At 47.3% G+C, this 19,890-nt stretch overlaps 2 protein-coding genes and 1 long non-coding RNA gene across 3 annotated transcripts in view; 2 read left to right on the top strand and 1 right to left on the bottom strand.

Annotated features, from left to right (window-relative positions):
- Positions 1 to 710, top strand: part of SLC22A23 (solute carrier family 22 member 23) — a 115,821-nt gene extending 115,111 nt beyond the window's left edge. The window contains exon 11 of the mRNA XM_079984974.1: positions 543 to 710. Coding sequence (XP_079841100.1) covers positions 543 to 579 — 37 coding nt within the window. The 3' untranslated portion in view covers positions 580 to 710. The remainder of the gene's footprint in view (positions 1 to 542) is intronic.
- An 8,547-nt stretch (positions 711 to 9,257) lies between these two features.
- Positions 9,258 to 19,890, bottom strand: part of LOC307221017 — a 108,520-nt gene continuing 97,887 nt past the window's right edge. The window contains exon 2 of the long non-coding RNA XR_013841284.1: positions 9,258 to 9,471. This is a non-coding gene — a long non-coding RNA (uncharacterized lncRNA). The remainder of the gene's footprint in view (positions 9,472 to 19,890) is intronic.
- On the top strand, positions 9,904 to 15,384 carry LOC307219845 (tubulin beta-2 chain). Its single transcript, XM_079983332.1, has 4 exons — positions 9,904 to 10,075; positions 12,107 to 12,215; positions 12,655 to 12,765; positions 14,097 to 15,384. The coding sequence occupies exons 1-4, from the start codon at positions 10,019 to 10,021 to the stop codon at positions 15,155 to 15,157; spliced, it is 1,338 nt and encodes a 445-aa protein (XP_079839458.1). The 5' UTR covers positions 9,904 to 10,018; the 3' UTR covers positions 15,158 to 15,384.

Raw genomic sequence — 19,890 nt, 5'->3', positions numbered from 1 at the left:
CGAGATGAGCGCCACAACCCCAGAGTTGGTCACAACTGGAACTAATGGTCAGGGGTCCCTTTACCTTTACCTTTTTATAATCTGTTTGCTTATGCACCCACTGATTTGCTTCCTTTCTTTAAAAAAAAAGGCGGGGGGAGAGATCTGCAACAAATCAATTGGTTCTGTGGAACATCTCAGAATGTAAATGTCAGGCAGGCACCAGCAACCTAGAGGAGTGATGTCTCATCTGACCACTAGATGGAGGATATTTCTTATTCCTGCCTGGGGTCTCTTGCCTGTTATAAATATTAATGAGGCACCCAGGAGTTGCTGATTCAACTTTTTCTCTGTTCCTGTGTGCTGAATTTAAAGGGGAAACGTGTCTATTTAAAGATGTACCCTTGCTTGAAAGAACAATTGGCACTACACAGACTTAACAGAAATAAGCAACAGTTATTTCTGCAATCTCCATCCTCCTTTTTCTAGCGGCTGTGGTTTTGAGGGTTGCCATCGTTCAGAAATTCACCTTGTTCATTGTGACTTTTTCTTTTTAATTGCAGGGATGTGCCTTTGTGTATGTTTGTGCAGAGAAAATAAACACAACTTGCATGTGTGAGATGTCCAGCGGAATGGGAGGGGAAGAAGCTACTCTGCAGAACCAGGTGTAAACCCCTGAGTTGTGGGTGCTCTTCTAGCTGGCTAGTGGTCCAAACTAGAGGTCACCAGCCCTTCTCATGTCCAGGGGCATATTTGGAAGTCTAAGAAACTCAAAGACACCACAAAATACCTATTTCACCAAAGTAAAAAGCTGGGGAGACCCCCATCCCAAAAACACAAAAAACCAGGCAAAACATCAACACTCCCCCTAATAAATAAAGCTGACAAAAGGAAGCCCCTTCCTGCAAAAAAAAAAAACCTGTCACAGACCCAACCAAAAACAACAACAAAAGCAGGGAGAGCTCATTTTGAACAAAACTAAAAATTTGAAAGCACAAGAAGTCTCGAGGGACACCAGGAGAGTATTTGAGGGTTCCATAGTGCCCACAGGCAGTGCTTCCCCCCCCACATGGGGGTACTCAATGGTACACAGTACTGGCACCCCCTTTTTCCAGAAGAAAAGCACTGCCCACAGGCACCAAGTTGGGGACTCGACTACTAAACCAGAACAGCTACGTGTTTTCCTCGCAGGGGAAAACGTTGAAAGCAATTTACATAGTTTAATAGCTACTGACTGAAAATTCCTGTTAAGCTGGGTTGGTCTCCTGATGGCTGGAGAACTCAGGTTTGAGAATGAGATACTCAGCAGAGCATGGAGAAGGTCACTCTTCGGACTTTGGGGGAAGGGAGCAGAGCAATTTGAATGGAGGGATGCAAATTAGTAGCTGAGTCCATTGTTTTTTTGAGATTCTGCTGCTTACTGTAAGTAGGGTGCCTGTTTGCTTCCACTGTGCTCTGCTTGCACATGTTTAAATAAAGCAAAGACCCCGTAAGTCCTCAGTGCTTTTTTCATCCTGGCTTGCTGGAACTTCACACCAAGTGGAAGTGGACTTCAATTCTGGAAAAGAAAGTTTGGGAGGCTATCCTTGCCACCCTTGTAGCAAACTAAGGCCCGGGGGCCAGATCCGGCCCAATCACCTAAATCCGGCCCGTGGATGATCTGGGAAACATTGTGTTTTTACATGAGTAGAAGGTGTGCTTTTCTTTAAAATGCATATCTGGGTTATTTGTGGGGCATAGGAATTCATTCATCCCCCCCCCAATATAGATAGATAGATAGATAGATAGATAGATAGATAGATAGATAGATAGATAGTCCGGTTCCCCACAAGGTCTGAGGGACAGTGGACCGGCCAGTGTGGTGTAGTGGTTAAGAGTGGTAGTCTCGTAATCTGGGGAACTGGGTTCGCGTCTCCGCTCCTCCACATGCAGCTGCTGGGTGACCCTGGGCTAGTCATACTTCTCTGAAGTCTCTCAGCTTCACTCACCTCACAGAGTGTTTGTTGTGGGGGAGGAAGGGAAAGGAGAATGTTAGCCGCTTTGAGACTCCTTAAAGGGAGTGAAAGGCGGGATATCAAATCCAAACTCCTCTTCTTCTTCTTCCTGCTGAAAAAGTTTGCTGACCCCTGGCTTAGCCCCACCAGTTCTTGCTGTTGTACTTTTGCCACATTTCTCAGTCTTGTGAATGAACCTATTTCTACAGAGAGGTCATTGTCTAAACCCAAAGAATCAGGAGGCTACACAAGTTACAGCACTTGCGGTACCCACCCATCAACAGATGATGGCTGTTGCCATCTTTGATGTACTGGTCACCTGTTGATATGCTGGTCACCTGTTTTGTGATCAGGAGAGGGGAATGGGGGACTGCTTTGAATTCAGCACCTGTTCCTCCCTTCCTCCAGCTGGCGATCAATGCTGTTGTAAGGGGTAGTAAGATAACCTATAGAAAGGAAATAAAATGCTAATGGCACTATCCTATCAGAGACAAGTCATGCTGAGTTCAGTAAGGCTTGCTCCCAGGTACTGGTAAGTAGGTACAGTACAGGGTTTTTTATTTATTTTATTGAATTTATCTACCACCCTATACCCAGAGGTCTCAGGGCGGTTCACAGAAAAGATCACGATATATAAAATCAAAATAAGAACACACACACAATGAGTCACATTTTAAAAGGGTATAGGATGTCCATTAAGTCAGCCAAAGGCCTAGTTAAAAAAAAAAATGTTTTTACTTGGTTCCTAAAGGTGTATAATGAAGGCGCCAGGCGAACTTCCCTGGGGAGAGCATTCCACAGGTGGGGAGCCACTGCAGAGAAGGCCCATTCTCGTGTTGTCACCCTCCAGATCTCTCAACAAGTTGCAGCATATGTAATGCTGCTATTACTTAAGTCAGAAACCATTTTTTATAATATATGTCCAGAGAATCTGTCAGTTCTGACTGACCTGGATAAAGGAATTTACACAATCACCTTTGTGCCTGGTATTGCAGGCAGCAAAACTAATTTGGTCTGTAAGTTGATTTTAAGCCAACTTTCGAAGAGATGTCTTTTTTCAATGTATGCGAGAAATAAGACAATTCTATATTCTTGACATAGCAGCTAGTCTTCATATTCTCTGCTTTTAAGCAAGGGAAGAATGCAGCCAAGAATGAAAAGGTTACAGGGTGTTGGGTGGCAGAGATCCTGTTTTAAATGCAGCTTGTTTCCAAGACTAGGCTGGTTGCCTAGGAAACTGCAGAAGGTGGAATCTGATGGCCTGTATGGCCAGACTGAGCATCAGAGCTGTGGGAAGAGTTTCAATGAAGGAAGGAGGGATGTCTCTGTGGAAGTAAAAGGAGACTTCAAAAAAGGAAAGTGGGACAAAAAATTGCAAGCCGTGAAGATTTATTGCCCAACGGAATTTTTAAAATGTGCATTGGAGAAACAATATCAGTTTAAATTACGTATACAGTAATACCCAGTAAAATATCTCTTTCAAGAACAATGAGGAAATCGGTATTGAATATGATGGTGCATCTTCTCAACATATATATGGAAGTAGTGTTTAGTGTTTGTTTCCTTTAAAGAGCACATTCTGTTTCCAATCACTTCCCCCAGAAATAGGGGGGAAATTAGGATCTTTTAAATGTCACTCTGCTGACGGCATTCGGAAAATTAAACCCACCTACTACAGCTGCATTGGATTAGGAATACTGTGATTGTTGGGAGTATAGGGTGTTAGGGGAGGGGTAGTACCTCTGGTGGGGGACACATTGTGCTCCTTCTGGGGTAGTTTGTCCACCTTTGGTCCCCATCCTGCACTCAGTTCTTACCTATAGCTCCTAGGAGCAGTCAGCACGTGACAATAGCCACACCCCAGGAAATGGCTTTGACTGGCCAGCTAAACTAGGTGAAGGTAGCCAATGGGTTTGAAACCCGCAGCTAGGGACTTCCCCTGCACTTGAAGACCGGCTCCAGCAGATTGAGCAGACAAGACCATCAGTGGGTCCAACAGTCAAGAAGGCTGCACATGCCGCAGAAGGAAGTGAGGGGCAGATGGGGCTCATCAACCTGGGAAGGTAGCCCTTCTAGGAGAAGGAAAACTCAGATCCTAAACCACCACTGCCTTGCAAGACATCTTTGGGAGAAGAAAAGGCTAAGGTGTAAACCACGGTTAGGCAAACTAAGGCCTGGGGGCCGGATCCGGCCCAATTGCCTCCCAAATCTGGCCCACAGACGGTCTGGGAATCAGCATGTTTTTACATGAGTAGAATGTGTCCTTTTATTTAAAATGCATCTCTAGGTTATTTGTGGTTCCTGCCTGGTGTTTTTACATGAGTAGAATGTGTGCTATTATTTAAAATGCTTCTCTGGGTTATTTGTGGGGATAGGAATTCATTCATTATTATTTTTTTCAAAATATAGTCTGCCCCCCCCCCAAGGTCTGAGGGACAGTGGACTGGCCCCCTGCTGAAAAAGTTTGCTGACCCCTGGAGTAAACCCTACACAAATCTGGAGTGGAGTTCCTAAGATGGTTGGATAGCGCCTTCTACGCCTCCTTCTGGCAATTCCTGCAGCCAAGCTGGTGCCAAACGTCTTGCTCTGCTTTCCTTTGGACCACATCAGCGAGGCCAAGAAGGGGGTCATGTTAGCTAGACAGCCCAGGACCTTCATACACGCTGCCCAGGCTTGTGCCCCAGGGAGGCCGCTTTGGTGCTGCTAACACAGCGGTTTGACTTCACCCCCGGAGGCACACTCCATTGCCTCTCGAGGCAGACGGATGCCAAGAACTCTGGGTGTCATCAAAGTTGCACTGTTAATTATATAATAGGCCTTTTTGGGAGTGGTGGTGAATCCAGGACTGCAGTTTTGGGTTTGGCTGATCCTTGCCGCCACCAAGATGACAGGCCTGGAAAGTCCAGTTTTTTAAAGAGGCGACCTATACAAATGAGTGTTGCTTTTGCTCAACTCTCTTTCAGACTGCAGGGGGTTAAATGCCCTTTCAGACACTCCCTCCCTTTCTTTCTCCTACAGGAAAACCTCTGCCTACTTGTGCATGTGTTGGAAAGGCAGTTTGTCAGGAATCCCAGCACATTCAGACACAGCAAAATACAATATCCATGGAGTGCTATTCTGTGGTTCCCTCATATATCTAGAGGAAACATGTCAAACAGAAGACGTGTGTATCGCAATAATAGACCAAAATTGGCTCATATGCAGCAGAGAGCATCCTATGCTGTCTCTATAATCAATATTTGACAGTGCTGTATTGAGTATATAAAGCAAGGCAGGATTACTCTGTTCCTTGGAAAAGGAATAAAGAATATCATTGACAAAATTCTATGCTCAGGTCTAAAGATTTGCTTTGCAAATAAAACAGCAAAGTCTTGTCTCACAAATATGGAAAACATGAGGTTATACATACAGGTAGGTGTCTCTTGATAATACTTTTATTTTTACACTTGATTTTAGCCAAAAGGCCGAGAAGCTGTGCTCCTTCACACTCCCTTCCTAATTATTATTATTATTATTATTATTATTATTATTATTATTAATACCCCACCCATTTGAGTATAACCTTTTAATCTTTGGTCCTTGTTTCTATCTTTTAAAGTATGTATGATATAATCATCTTTTAATTACTAGGGTTTTTTTTATCCCTTACCTGTTTTAAGTCTTATGTGTTCAGTTTATTTGTTGTTGTTTTTTAATCTTATGCTGGTCTGTGACTAAAATAAAATTGAATACTGATACTTTTATTTTTATTTCAATTTCTTCCAGTTTTTTTGGAAATCCTGTAGTCTGGGAGTTGTGTCACTTACAAAAGGAATATAAGGGTGTTTTTAAAACAAAAAAAACAAAAAAAAACCCAGCCTGGTAGTTTAGCAGAATATCTGACACTTTTAAATTATATATTGCTCTATTCCATTTTAGAACGCTTGTATGTGTCGGCGGTTCGAATCCCTGTGATGGGGTGAGCTCCCATTGCTTGGTCCCTGCTCCTGCCAACCTAGCAGTTCGAAAGCACATCAAAGTGCAAGTAGATAAATAGGCACCACTCTGGCGGGAAGGTAAACGGTGTTTCCATGCGCTGCTCTGGTTCGCCAGAAGTGGCTTAGTCATGCTGGCCACATGACCCGGAAGCTGTACGCCAGCTCCCTTGGCCAATAAAGTGAGATGAGTGCTGAAACCCCAGAGTCAGCCACGACTGGACCTAATGGTCAGGGGTCCCTTTACCTTTATGTGTTTTAAGATTATACGGACTTTTATCTGCTACAAAATTGCATTTTCTATTTGTTGTAACTTGCCCTGAGATTTCCTTGAGAAGGGCGGGTAATAAATCTTATAAATGATAACCAAGAATTGAAAATAGTGAATACTCAAGGGATAAGAATTGGTAATTGGCTTCTTAAGTAGTAACGAGGAGCATTAAATTTCACCCAATTTTATTTGAAGGTCAGTTCCACCTATGTTCAGTGAGGCTTCACTCCCAAGCGTAATCTTGGATTTGCAGTTTCGCTTGTCTTGTTTCTTCGGAAGGAAGACGCACTGTGTTCAGTAAGGGGGATAGTTTTATGGGATTGGAGAATATGCGCTATTAAATTCGGTGGATCTGCCCCACCCCCGGAGTAAACACACAGACCAGATCGAAACGTGATACAGTTATAGTTCTAGCTGGCTAGAAAACAAAGGGGGGAAATAAGCTGCTCCTTTTAGCCACTTGCTTTTGTTGTTGTCTGTCTGCTGAGCACACAGAAACAGAATGAAACGCGTTGCCTCTGCTAATAGCAGGTTTGAGATAAAGCGCTGCTGCGACCAACCACTCAGGCTGCGTTGCGAGGAATATGGTGTGATACAATTCACGCCCTCTCTCTTCCCTTCCTCCACAGCAAAATATGCAAGAGAGCAAATACCATACTGTTACTCCCTGGCTTGGATCGTTTCATCCTCTTTGCAGGGAGGGAGGGGGGGGGGGCAAGGCGGAGTTCCTCTCCCAGTGACGATCTGGCAGAAGGCAGCCGGCAGCCCTGAGTCACCCCCTCCCGATATTATGTTGCTCGAAAGCAGCTTGAAATGTAGCCTCTCATCCCTGGAAGATGGGAAGCTGACCTCATCATTGTCTCTAGAACACCGGGCAAGGCGTAGACGGGAAAAGAGAAGACGACGATTAGCAACAGTGTTTATTGGCTGGCAAGGAAAGAAGTGCTGCGTGTTCAGAAAAGACTTTAAAAATGAACCCAGTACCTTCTGAGACCTTATTTGCAATCATCATCATCATCAATTAAAAAAAAAACAAACCATGGCGGTGAATAACATAACATCAGCAATAAAATTATACCCACGAATCGCACTGCAAGTCAAACGAGATTGATGCATCTACATAGCTGAATCGCTCCTCAGGGAAATACTGGGTGAGCCGTTTAGAAACCCAGGTCATGTAAAACGCTCCAGACGGGGCAAAAGATGTTCTTGAGACTGGTGACTGAATGCATTTGTTCTGGAAGCAGCCTCACCCTTTAATGATTAATTATCCGGCTGAAATTCATCATTTGTTTTTGTTTTTTTGAAGGTATGCGTGATACCTAGACAGCATCCTAAAAAGCAGAGACACCACCTTGCCAACAAAGGTCCGTATAGTTAAAGCTATGGTTTTCCCAGTAGTGATGTATGCAAGTGAGAGCTGGACCATAAAGAAGGCTGATCGCGGAAGAATTGATGCATTTGAATTATGGTGCTGGAGGAGACTCTTGAGAGTCCCATGGACTGCAAGAAGATCAAACCGATCCATTCTGAAGGAAATCAACCCTGAGTGCTCACTGGAAGGACAGATCCTGAAGCTGAGGCTCCAATACTTTGGCCACCTCATGAGAAGAGAACACTCCCTGGAAAAAAACCCTGATGCTGGGAAAGATGGAGGGCACAAGGAGAAGGGGACGACAGAGGATGAGATGGTTGGGCAGTGTTCTCGAAGCTACCAGCATGAGTCTGACCAAACTGCGGGAGGCAGTGGAAGACAGAAGTGCCAGGCGTGCTCTGGTCCATGGGGTCAGGAAGAGTTGGACACGACTAAACGACTAAACAACAAAACAACAAAAACAGTGCATTGCCTTGTATCTTGCTTTTGATCCAAGGAGCAAAGAGAATCAATGCGCTTATTTGGCTATGGTCCCCGAACCAGCTTTTTAAAAACTTCTTATTCCAAATTATTTGGAGCATTGTAGCTGGGATGAGAAAGGGCCTTGCGGGTTTTGTTCAGTTGTATGACCAGCTCCTCCTCATTTTGTTCACGTGAACTAGCCTGCTTCCAGCCACACCCGGTGCCAACCCAGATATAGCTGTGGATCTGACTCGAGAGCTTAAAAGGCGCCGTGGTCCTTGCCTCCTCCCACCACCACCTAGCTAACAGGGGAGACTCGCCCTCATTCAAGTCACCCACCGTTATGCAGCCACCCCGCTGGTCTCGCTCGCTGATAAACACGCCCAGACTCGTGTCTCCGCCTGCAGAAATGGGGAGCCAGGCAGGGGAGAAGGACGGCCTGGCCTTGCACCTTTGCATACCAGGCCTCGATCTCGGGAAAGCACGTGGGGAGAAGGACGGCCGAGAGAAACTGCAGCAGAGGCCGCGCCCGAGCGCACTGCCTGCCTGCCACCTTGCAGCGTTGGCAGCTGCAAACGGGGGGCGGCGGGGGGGGGGGCTTCTCTTAAGAAACAAAAGGATGGGGGGGGGAGCCGGAGGGCGCGGCCGGATGCTGCAAATGCCGGAGCCCTGCGCGCAGCAGATTCATTTTCTCTTCCCTTCCTCCTCTGTCCCTGACCCCATCACGTTATCTTTTCTCACTGGGGGAGTCGAGAACAAAGCCATTCCACTCCATCCTTGAAAAGAAGAAGAACAAGAAGAAGAGTCGGGGGGATGTTTCGACTCCAAGTATATTTCAGGGGGAAAGTCCTGCTGGGGACAGAGAGGGACGAGGATGGAGGCTGTTTCTGTTCCTCCGGTCCATTTCAACTTGAAGCTTCCAACCGCCTTTAAATACATGGGGTGTCGCCAAGGAGGGGCAGGGCGTAGCTAGGATTTTTGTTAGGGGGCAGGCCTCTTGTTGGGGAGGGGGGAGAACTTCAGTTGGCTATATATTTTTATTTATTTTGTTGTTGTATTTATTAATTGTATTAATAAAATATTAATTGTGTTTATTAATTATACCGCCCTATACAGGGCCCCCAGGGCGGTTCACATAATAAAATAAAGATATAAAACCAAAAAATACATAATAAAAATAAAAAAACGACCCAATAGGCACATTTTAAAAGGGCATAGGATTTTTACTGATTTTGGGTGGCAGCTGCCCCACCCTGTCCCCACCCCCGCTACACCAATATACAGTACAGTGGTACCTCGGGTTAAGTACAGTGGTACCTCTGATTACGTACTTAATTCGTTCAGGAGGTCTGTTCTTAACCTGAAACTGTTCTTAACCTGAGGTACCACTTTAGCTAATGGGGCCTCCCACTGCCGCTGCGCCGCCGGAGCACGATTTCTGTTCTCATACTGGAGCAAATTTCTTTACCCGAAGTACTATTTCTGGGTTAGCGTAGTCTGTAACCTGAAGCGTATTTAACTCGAGGTACAGTACCACTGTATATATATCAGAAAGCGAAGGGAGAGGAGAGATGGGTCAGCAGTTACGATATGACAGACAACCTCGAAGCAAATGTCTGAGTGCATTCTAATAAAAAATAAAAATAAAATCAACCGGGGGTGGGGGAGAGGGGATGGACGGACTTCTGCGGATCCGTCGTCTCCCCCCGTCCCCCCCATCCGCCGTCAGCTACTGGGAGCATTACATCACCCGAGCCGAGGAGGCAGCTGTGAATGGGAGTAGGTGGGGCTTGGGCTGCAGAAAGGCGGGGATCGGCGCTCCCCGTATAAAAAGCAGCTCCCGGCCGAGGCGCTCCCTGTTGCTTGTTGCCGGTGCTGAAGAGAGCCGAGGTCAGGCAGGTGGGCGCGCCGGAGGCAGAAGCGGCCAGCGAGTGGGGGGTCAGCCCGGAGTCAAGCCGTCGCCATGCGTGAGATCGTGCACATCCAGGCCGGCCAGTGTGGCAACCAGATAGGGGCGAAGGTATGGTCTGGACAGGGGCAGGAGAGGAAAGGGGGGCGTCTCTATTGTTGCACGCGCTGCAGGGAGTCGCCACTTCCAGGCGTTCCACGCGTCTCTAACTCGGGTGGGGTTCAATGACCTCGGCCTCCTGCGCATCGAAGGAGCCTATTCAGCAACTCAGCATTTTCTCTCTCTCTCTCTTTTTATGTCTTCGTCTCACAATTTTGAGAGATGTATTCTTCACCACCTCTACCCCCGCTCGGGTCTGCTTCCTCGACGGCGCGTTCATCCTACGCTGCAGCCGGTTCCTTTGTTACACGCCCCTTGCGGGGGGGGGGAGGAGAATAGAAAATGCTGGTCGCGTTGGATAGCCCCATTCGTTGCCTTTGATGTGTGAGCTGCTAGCAGGAACCGGCGCTCTAATAAGGGGTCTAGAAAAAGGCGTTTCCTCATCCCGCCTTGTTGTAGGCACTTTGTGCTTTGAGTCAGCGCTCATGTCACAAAGACACACACACACACACACACACACACACACACACACACACACAAAATTCCAAATCCGGGTGGTGTTGGTTTTTTGTGTGTGGATGGGACTGGATCTGGTGCTTTAACAATTTTATTTATACCCCGCCCATATGGCTGGGCTTCACCAGCCGCTTGTTTTATTTTTGACAAGTAAGGGTAGCTGGTAACTCAATTCCCAGCCACACCCTCAATGCTGGTACAGAGACAATATAGCTTTCAGTAAGTCGAGGGGGGCTCTATAGCCATCTCTAGACTCACTGGTATCCTCTCTTCTAATACGGTATTGGGCTAGATTCTGCAGTAAAGGAGATTTTAAGGTTCGATGAATAGTACTCCGTCTTCATGTTGCTTCCCTTGTGTAGGTAGATTGTCACAGATGCTTTCTCTGAATTCAGTTTGGGTAGATCATATGAGCCTATTATTTTGAGCTTAACTTGCTTGGGGATCTGGTTGCCCCGGCTGGGCTTTCTGCTGCCCTTTTGTGGAGGGGAACGAAGAAGTACTGAATTCGCTTTGAAAATATTTAGAGTTGGCACTACCACCTTGGCAGGCTATGCAGTAATAGTGTGGTCCACGCAGCATGTATCTCGAGGCTCTCAAGTGAATGGAAAGTGGTCTTTAATCTGCAACATTGCAGGGCATTTTTCTGTGAGCATAAAGCACTCCCCCCCACACACACACCTTAGACCTTAGTGCTTGCTCAGAAAACATTGTCACAGATCTGGGGACACATGCCCAATGGTCCTCTCATAAGCGAGTTTCCTAGCAGCTTCTAAGGTTACCTTTTCAAGGATATGAAGCAAAGAGTGGCTTTCTGCTCCCATTTTGGTTATGATCATGGGCAGAGAGGCTGGTGCTGGTTTGGTTTTGTGTTTGAGAGAACAGCACCAGGAGACAATAGCCTTTCTAGCGCCGCTAAGGTGGGGCACAAGTGGGTGTGTACATGGGCTTGGTGGCACCTTTTCCTCCCCACTCCTGCACACAACGAAAGATCATCATTCAATTTTTAAATATGGTTAAAATTGAACAAAACCAAGAACATTCAAGACAGAGGCTTGAATTACAAAAGATAGAGCAGAGAAAATACAAATAAACATAAGGAGTGGTTTTTTTTTAAGGAAAGCAGTACTGAAGAATTTTCTGCAGCCATCCTTTTCTCACTGCCCACCATGCAACGTATTTCAGAATTATAAACGGAGATTTTAAAGAGCTGTCAATGGCATCCTGGTGCATTGTGGCTTCCTTTGTGGGTTGCATGTGGAGTATTGCAGTGGTGCTGTTTCTTTGTGCTTCGAGCCGCTGTCAAGGAAGCCACCTGGGCTGCAAGAGCTGTTAAGCGTTTGCCTTGATCTGCCTCATTTCCCACGGCAGAAGCTCTTTTCAGCTGGGAATCTGGCAGGCCTGACAACGGGATTTTGGCAAGGCGTGCCAGCAAGCGGCATGTGGTTTTTTTGGGGGGGAGGGGGAGTCAGCCTTCTAGGCATTTCAAAGGCAGTTGCTAATAGCTCTCCAAAATTCCCATTCCAGTTCTGGGAAGTCATCAGCGATGAGCACGGAATTGACCCCACCGGCAGCTACCACGGAGACAGCGACCTACAGCTAGAGAGGATAAATGTCTACTACAATGAAGCAACTGGTAACCTTGGGGAGGGAGCAGGGTGTGGGTGTGGGTGTGTGTGAGAGAGAGGGAGGGAGGCCGGGGAGGAAAGCTGCTGATAGATTCTTCAAAAAATGTCACGGGCACTGGGAGAGCAGCAAGCGTGACAAAACCATGGCAAGCCGGGGCCTTTAAGCAGCTATTGAAATCCTTGGCAACGCTTTAATGCCTACTTAAAATTCAAGCCTGGTTTCATTAGGCTGTTCCCTTTAAATCTGCACCTCCCCCACTCCTTTTATCTGTTTAGAGAGTTGCTGTGTCTCTCCGGTGAATAGTAATGAGGTTGCCAAGAGCATAGGAGCTGCCTTGTGTTGGGTTTTGTGTGGATTCCCCTCCCCTCCCCAGCCCACGAAATCTGCTGACAGCAGGTCTGTAACGCTGAGTGTGTCTTGTCGTCCCTCCACCACCACCACTGCAGGTAACAAGTACGTGCCCCGTGCCATCCTTGTGGACTTGGAGCCTGGCACAATGGACTCGGTCAGGTCTGGACCTTTTGGGCAGATCTTTAGACCTGACAACTTTGTCTTTGGTAAGTGTTTCATCATGGCTGTTCTAAAACGGATGGCCCAAGCGAAAATGAACTCAGAAGCTCAGGTCCTCTCTGCCTAGATCAAGGGTTTGCTGGCTAGAAATCTACCAGTCTGTTCCAGTTCACCTTCAGTACCTCCTCTTCTCCTCCACCAAGCGAAGCATGAGTGCTACAGTCAGCTTGGCTTGAAGCCAATTGGCATTCACTTCCATCAGCATGTGCGGTCCTCTTTAAAGTTGTCAGGCATCAATCTCTGCGTAGGGTTCTGCCATTATGAGCTTTCATAATAGGAGTAGGATGGGCAAGTATGCATTTCCTGTTTTCCATGTATTGGCAGAAAAATGGGTCAAGGGATCATTCCTGCATCTCTCCCATGGTGAAATGGATGAGATATTCCAGGATTTGGGGCATATCGCCACAAGAGAAAGGGCAGCCTTCTCTCCCTTAACCAGAACACACCGTGGATAGCTCAGTCGATAGAGCATGAGACGCTTAATTGCAGGGTCTGGCCAGTGTCAGATGCCAGAGACTGGTCTGACTCAGACAAGGAAGGCAGGCAGTCACAGAGCAGCCTTTAATGAGGAGGAAGGGGGTAATTGCCCCCCTTCCTTCAGTGTTCTCAGTAACAGAGAGAACAGTAGATTAAGAAACCTCGCAGTCGGAGGAGGAGGAGATAGACAGCCCTGATAAAGTTGCTAGGCAACCAGGAGGGAGGGAGACTTTGAAAGGCTCTTACTTTGAGAGAGGCAAGGATGTTCCTCCCTCCCCTCGGACTAGGAGGCAGGAAAGGATTAAGGAGCAACGAAAGCACAGGGGCAGAAGGACAGGAAATTGGCGCCCTTCATGCTGCAAAAGGGGAGGAGATTCAGAGTGAACAACTGATACCCTGAGAGAAGTTGGCTCAGTGCCTCTCTCTTTGTGTTATTGTAAATAGACTATAAACCTGTCAGAGGCTCATTAATTCTTATTGGAAACTCCTGTCCATATCTGCAGACCTGACACTATCCTAGATTGACCATGGATCCCTGTTGCATGCAAATTCCTTGGCCATGCGGTTTAGTGTTTGCATGCAAATAAATATTTGGAGAAGATGTATGAAGGAAATACCAATGTTCTAGCACTTGATGGATTGCTTATCCAAGAACACAACAGAACCATTTCTTAGGGCTGTTACAGACTGTGCCCCCCTAAAGAGGTCATAACCAAAATTTTAAAAGAAATGCACATTTTGGCTCCAGCTGGTTTGCTTTAGCAGTTCCACACTTTATGCATTGAAAGTGTTGGCAGCTATAGCTTCTGCTCGTTCATCACCTTTCTGCTTCCTCCTCTAGGCCAGAGTGGTGCTGGGAATAACTGGGCCAAGGGCCACTACACGGAGGGAGCGGAGCTGGTGGACTCTGTGCTGGATGTGGTAAGGAAGGAGTCTGAGAGTTGCGACTGCTTGCAGGGCTTCCAGTTGACCCATTCCCTGGGCGGTGGCACAGGCTCTGGGATGGGGACGCTCCTCATCAGCAAGATCCGGGAGGAGTATCCTGACAGGATCATGAACACATTCAGTGTGATGCCATCCCCTAAGGTGTCGGACACAGTGGTGGAGCCCTACAATGCCACGCTGTCCGTCCACCAACTGGTGGAGAACACGGATGAAACCTACTGTATTGACAATGAGGCCTTGTACGATATCTGCTTCCGCACACTCAAACTCACCACTCCGACATATGGGGACCTCAACCACTTGGTGTCGGCCACCATGAGCGGCGTCACCACCTGCCTGCGGTTCCCTGGCCAACTGAATGCCGACCTCCGCAAGCTGGCGGTCAACATGGTGCCATTCCCTCGCCTGCACTTCTTCATGCCCGGCTTTGCTCCCCTCACGAGCCGCGGAAGCCAGCAGTACCGGGCCCTCACGGTGCCAGAGCTGACCCAGCAGATGTTCGATTCTAAGAACATGATGGCGGCCTGTGACCCGCGCCACGGGCGCTACCTGACGGTGGCGGCCATTTTCCGGGGCAGAATGTCCATGAAGGAAGTGGACGAGCAGATGCTGAACGTCCAGAACAAGAACAGCAGCTACTTTGTCGAGTGGATCCCCAACAACGTGAAGACGGCCGTGTGCGACATCCCTCCGCGAGGCCTCAAGATGTCCGCCACCTTCATTGGCAACAGCACGGCCATCCAGGAGCTGTTCAAGAGGATCTCTGAGCAGTTCACGGCCATGTTCCGCCGAAAGGCCTTCCTGCACTGGTACACCGGAGAGGGCATGGATGAGATGGAGTTCACGGAGGCCGAGAGCAACATGAACGACCTGGTCTCCGAATACCAGCAATATCAAGACGCCACAGCGGACGAGCAAGGAGAGTTTGAAGAGGAAGGCGAGGAGGATGAGGCTTAGGATCATGGTGGTTTAGTGCAGTGGGGCAAGTTTAGTGCAATGGGGCCAGTGTTTTGGGGCACAGTCTGTTCAGCTCTGCTGATGCATGCTTTTTCAGTTCAACTTGGTGCTTTCTCTGCTGGCCTTGTCAGCAGATTTACTCGTTGTGTAACAGTAGTTGCAAAAGAGTTATGAAAAAGTCTTCTGTCTAAATGTCTGATACAAACATAAAAGGCATTTGTGTTTCACGCTGTTGTCTGGATTCTTTTATTGTGTTGTAAAACTGCAGAGCAGTAATGAAGCCAAGTCAGGGAACAGTGGGAAATTATTATGCTACTTCTGCGGCAGAAGTGTTGCAGCCGTCATGCAAGTAAATAAAATGTGAATGAACTGGACCGATTATCAGAATGCTACATACCGTATTTCTCGCCCCATAGGACGCATTTTTCCCCCTCCAAAAATGAAGGGGAAATGTGTGTGCTTCCTATGGGGCAAATGTAGGCTTTCGCTGAAGCCTGGAGAGCGAGAGGCATCGGTGCGCACCGACCCCTCTCGCTCTCCAGGCTTCAGGAAGCTATCCGCAAGCCTTGCCAGCCCGGCGGGAGTTCCCGCGGGCTCACAAGGCTTGCGGGCAGCAGCCTGCAGCCCCGGTGAGTGTCCGCAAGCCTTGCACGCCCGGCGGGAGGTCCCGCCGGGCGCGCGAGGCTTGGGGCGGCAGCCTGCAGCCCGAAGCACGCGGAGCCCTCCGGAGGGTGCCCCGTGCTTCGAGCAGGTGTGCGCAAGGCTTGGGGTGGCAGCCGCGGCTGGGGGGGGGGAATATTTTTTTTTATTCATTCCCCCCCCCAAAAAAAAACCCCGAGGTGCATCCTATGGGCCGGTGCGCCCTATAGGACAAAAAATATGGTACTCTTCCAATTAACATTTGACACTGGAAAAGTATTTGACCAAGGAACAAACAGGCATCTTTTTGTAATATATTTAGATGATTACGCTCTCCTTGGGGTGCTAACACTATCTTAAAAGATAATTATGATTGTCATCCTTAGGCTTCTTGGTGCCCTTCCTAACTGAGCGACGAGGGACCTGTGGTCTTCCAGATGTTGTTGGACTCCAACTCCCATCAGCCCCAGTGAGCATGGCGAGTGGGAGCTTTAGTCCAACATCACTTGGAAGGTCACAGAATCCACATCCCTTTGTAAGGAAGCTGGAGTATACTCTGAAGACAATGGCAAGAAACATGTTTTCAACAGAGTCGTAATAGGTCTGAAGCCCAAATTGCCCTCTTTCAACAACTGGAGGGCTGGAGCTAAATATGAAATACATTAGTAAAAAAAAAAACAACCTATGACACGTTTCCCCTGATTTTGTACTCCATTCTTAAGAGTTAAGTGATACTTAGAGACATTTAATTCAATGGGCTTAAGGGTGCATATTTTTGTTATACAAGCTGCTAATGCCCTTCTGCATCCTTATGAGAAATCATCTCACTGTGTTTTGTATCTGGGTGCATGAGCAGTTGCTGGCCTTTTTCTGTGGGTGAGCTTACGCCAAATAAACATTACTAGTGTCAGATAACAGGTCTAGCGTATCTGGTGACAGAGCAATGATGGAGCCTGGGTAGACTTGGCATCTGAGAAACATGCACTTCACATCTACCCATCTGCTGGTTCTCAGTGGATAGACCTGCTGTCCATCTGCTGGTGGATCTGAGATCCAAATGTCTTTTCACTCCCTGATGAAACTCTCAGCTTTCCCCCTGGCTGCCGTCACCTTCTCCAGCCCTTAATTAATTGCACAGCTGCTACAACTTCACCTTTTAATTTTTTTAATTGTACTTATATACCACCCTATACCTGGGGATCTCAGGACGGTTCACAGAATAAAATCAAGATATAGAACCACAAAATGCATAATAACAAACAACAAACCAGTAGCTCTCCGCCACAAAAAACCCACACATTTTAAAAGGGCATAGGATGTCAATCAGATCAACCAAAGGCCTGGTTAAAAAGGAATGTTTTGGCTGGCACCTAAAGGTGTATAGTGAAGGCGCCAGGTGAACTTCCCTGGGGAGAGCATTCCACAGATGGAGCCACTGCAGAGAAGGCCCGTTCTCCTGTTGCCACCCTCCAGACCTCTTGAGGATGGGGGCACACATCAGAAAATGATCTCAGGGTCCAGGTAGGTTCGTATGGAAAGAGGCGGTCCTTGAGGTACTGCGGTCCTGAGCCTTTTAAGGCTTTATAGCCTACATGCTGCGTTTCCCAAAGAATCGCCCCATTCCCCCTACCACCACAAAACACTAGGTTAAAAACATTAGACTACGCATCAGGGCTGTCATATGCAACCTACTTGCTTCGGCAACATGAGTAGAACAAAACAGGGATGCTTTGCAGGATGGAGATAACCCACACACTTCCAGCCAGTGTCCTGACTTTAGAAATATCGACATAATAGAAACAGACTTGGTCTGCTTTGGTTTAAACAGAGTAATGTTCCAAAATGTTGACAGAGTAAAAGAAAAACAAGTCCAAAGACCTGGCTTAGAAATATAGTACAGTGGTACCTTGGTTTACCAACTTAATCCATTCTGGAAGTCCGTTCTTAAATCGAAACCATTCTTAAACCAAGGCACGCTTTCCTTAATGAGGCCTCTTGCTGCCGGTCCCCTTCCACAGTTCGGATTCCATTCTTAGACCGAGGTAAAGTTCTCAAACCAAGACACTTTCTGGTTTTGCCGAGTTTGTAAACCAAATCATTCATAAACGGGGCTGTTCTTAAACCAAGGTACCATTGTATGTTCCTGTCTTTGCTGCTGCATTTTGGTTTTTGAGTTGACACGCTGCTGCTCAAGCACAGCTGCACTAAAATCCTGTATACCTGCACTGTTTTCTATGGGTCAGCAGGAATAACTTCTCCCCCCAAAAAGAGCCTGCAGCAAAGGATTAATAGCAAACCATAACTGTAGATAATAGCTGTTTCACTCTAGCCTTGTTTAATTGGATGGATCATCTTTCCTAAGTATTAGCCATTGGTCTGATTTCATTCATTGACTTAAAATGCCAAAAGGTGGGAGTAGGTTAGTTTCTCACAACGCATGCCAAAAACTTGCTCTTTTTCTTAACGAAGGGGGTTATGATTTTTGTGGAGGAAGATGCCCTTGCCGCCTCATGGATGCCCACGGATCTCAGGAACATTAACCTTGCATGCATCGCGCAATGAGGCACCAAATGTGGAATGGTGCTGCGGAGCCACATGTCTGTGTGTGTCCCTGATGTTCAGACATTAAGTGCGGGTGTCTTCAAAGAAAGCTGATGTGCATAGCCTTTCCTTGGTAGAGGCAATGAGGTGATTGTGCCTTGGTACACACAGGGAATAAAGTTGCACACAACACCAAGGAGAGCTGCAAAAATATAAGCTGATTTTCAATGTAGAGTCTCTTGGGCAGAAGGGACTTCTGGGTGATCTCTCAAAGGAACCTTTCATCTCCTGGCAATTTCAGCAAACAAAAAGTAACAAATCATTAAAATCGAACCGCTCATTAAAGAGAGCTCTCTATAAGCACTAAAATAGTTTGTTGTTCAACAGGACTCCATGGCCTTAAAATAAACACACAGAGTATGTTTGCAATTTTTGTAATTTAAGTTTGAAAATGCAGGAAATTAGAAAGCAGATGGAATAAAATGGAGGGTGGGAGAAGATCTGAAGAAGGAAGAATGGCAGTTCAAGATGATGGAGGATGCAGAATCAGTGGGTCTAACCAGAATAGGAGAATCATGGGGAAATAATTGTAAACAAGTGAAAACGCTAGCAGGATTGAGGTAAATCCAACAGTAAAAATCATGCTGATAAAGTGGGGCGCGCGATTTAGATGGTTAGAATAGAATATGTGATATGACTTATATGCACAACCTTTTAAATATACCTCTTTGAGCTCTTAAACAAGGCATGTTGGCTGACGGAATCTAAACAGCCAAGAAGAAGAAGATATGCAGCTAAGTACTGTTGCCCATCACCCCAGTCTCCAAGAGGTGTGAGAGTCCAGGGGTTTCAGATGCTTCCCCAGAGTCCAGGTTTCTTACTGGAAATGAGGCACAGCACAGACTGTGGTGTCTCTTGTGGGATGTATCATCACTGAAGCCGTCAGCTACAACATTTCCTGTTGCCTAGAGTGGACACACAGGAGAATGTTCCTCCAGACAGGGAGGACTTCCTGTCATACCTGCTTTGGAGCCCCGCCCCCCAAGTGTGACCAGGTAGATTGGCGTGACCCTAGCAGACTCTACAAAAGGGCTAGTCATGCAGCCATCTTCCCTTTCCCCCCCTTTTCTCCTTTTGGACTCCTCTTCTGGCTCTTAGCCAGCACATGGCTCATCCTTACAGAGGATGGAAGCCACAAGGTAGAAAGTCTGAGGCCTAGCTCAGACTGCTTTTCTCTACAAATCAGCCATGTCCTCGCCACCCTGGTAGGGTCGAAGATTTTTGGCAAGCTGGACTTGGCCAAGGCCTACCAGCAGTTACCAGTGGACGAGGCCACTGCTGAGGCACAGACTCAGTGTCACGCACAGGGGCGCATTCCGTGTCAAGTGGCTGCAATTTGGCATCAGCGTGGCACCAGGCATATTCCGAAATCTCATGGACTCTCTCCTCAAAGGAATTCCTGGAGTCACTTCCTTCTTCGATGATGTGTTGATTGCTGGGGCCACACCAGGGGAGTTTGGGGACCGACTCCGCACTGTCCTGCACTGTTTCCA

The sequence above is a fragment of the Podarcis cretensis genome, assembly GCF_951804945.1.
Source record: "Podarcis cretensis genome assembly, chromosome: 7".
NCBI classification, from domain to species: Eukaryota; Metazoa; Chordata; class Lepidosauria; order Squamata; family Lacertidae; genus Podarcis; species Podarcis cretensis.
The sequence above is the reverse complement of the archived record's forward strand: the minus strand, read 5'-3'. Positions and strand labels throughout refer to the sequence as shown.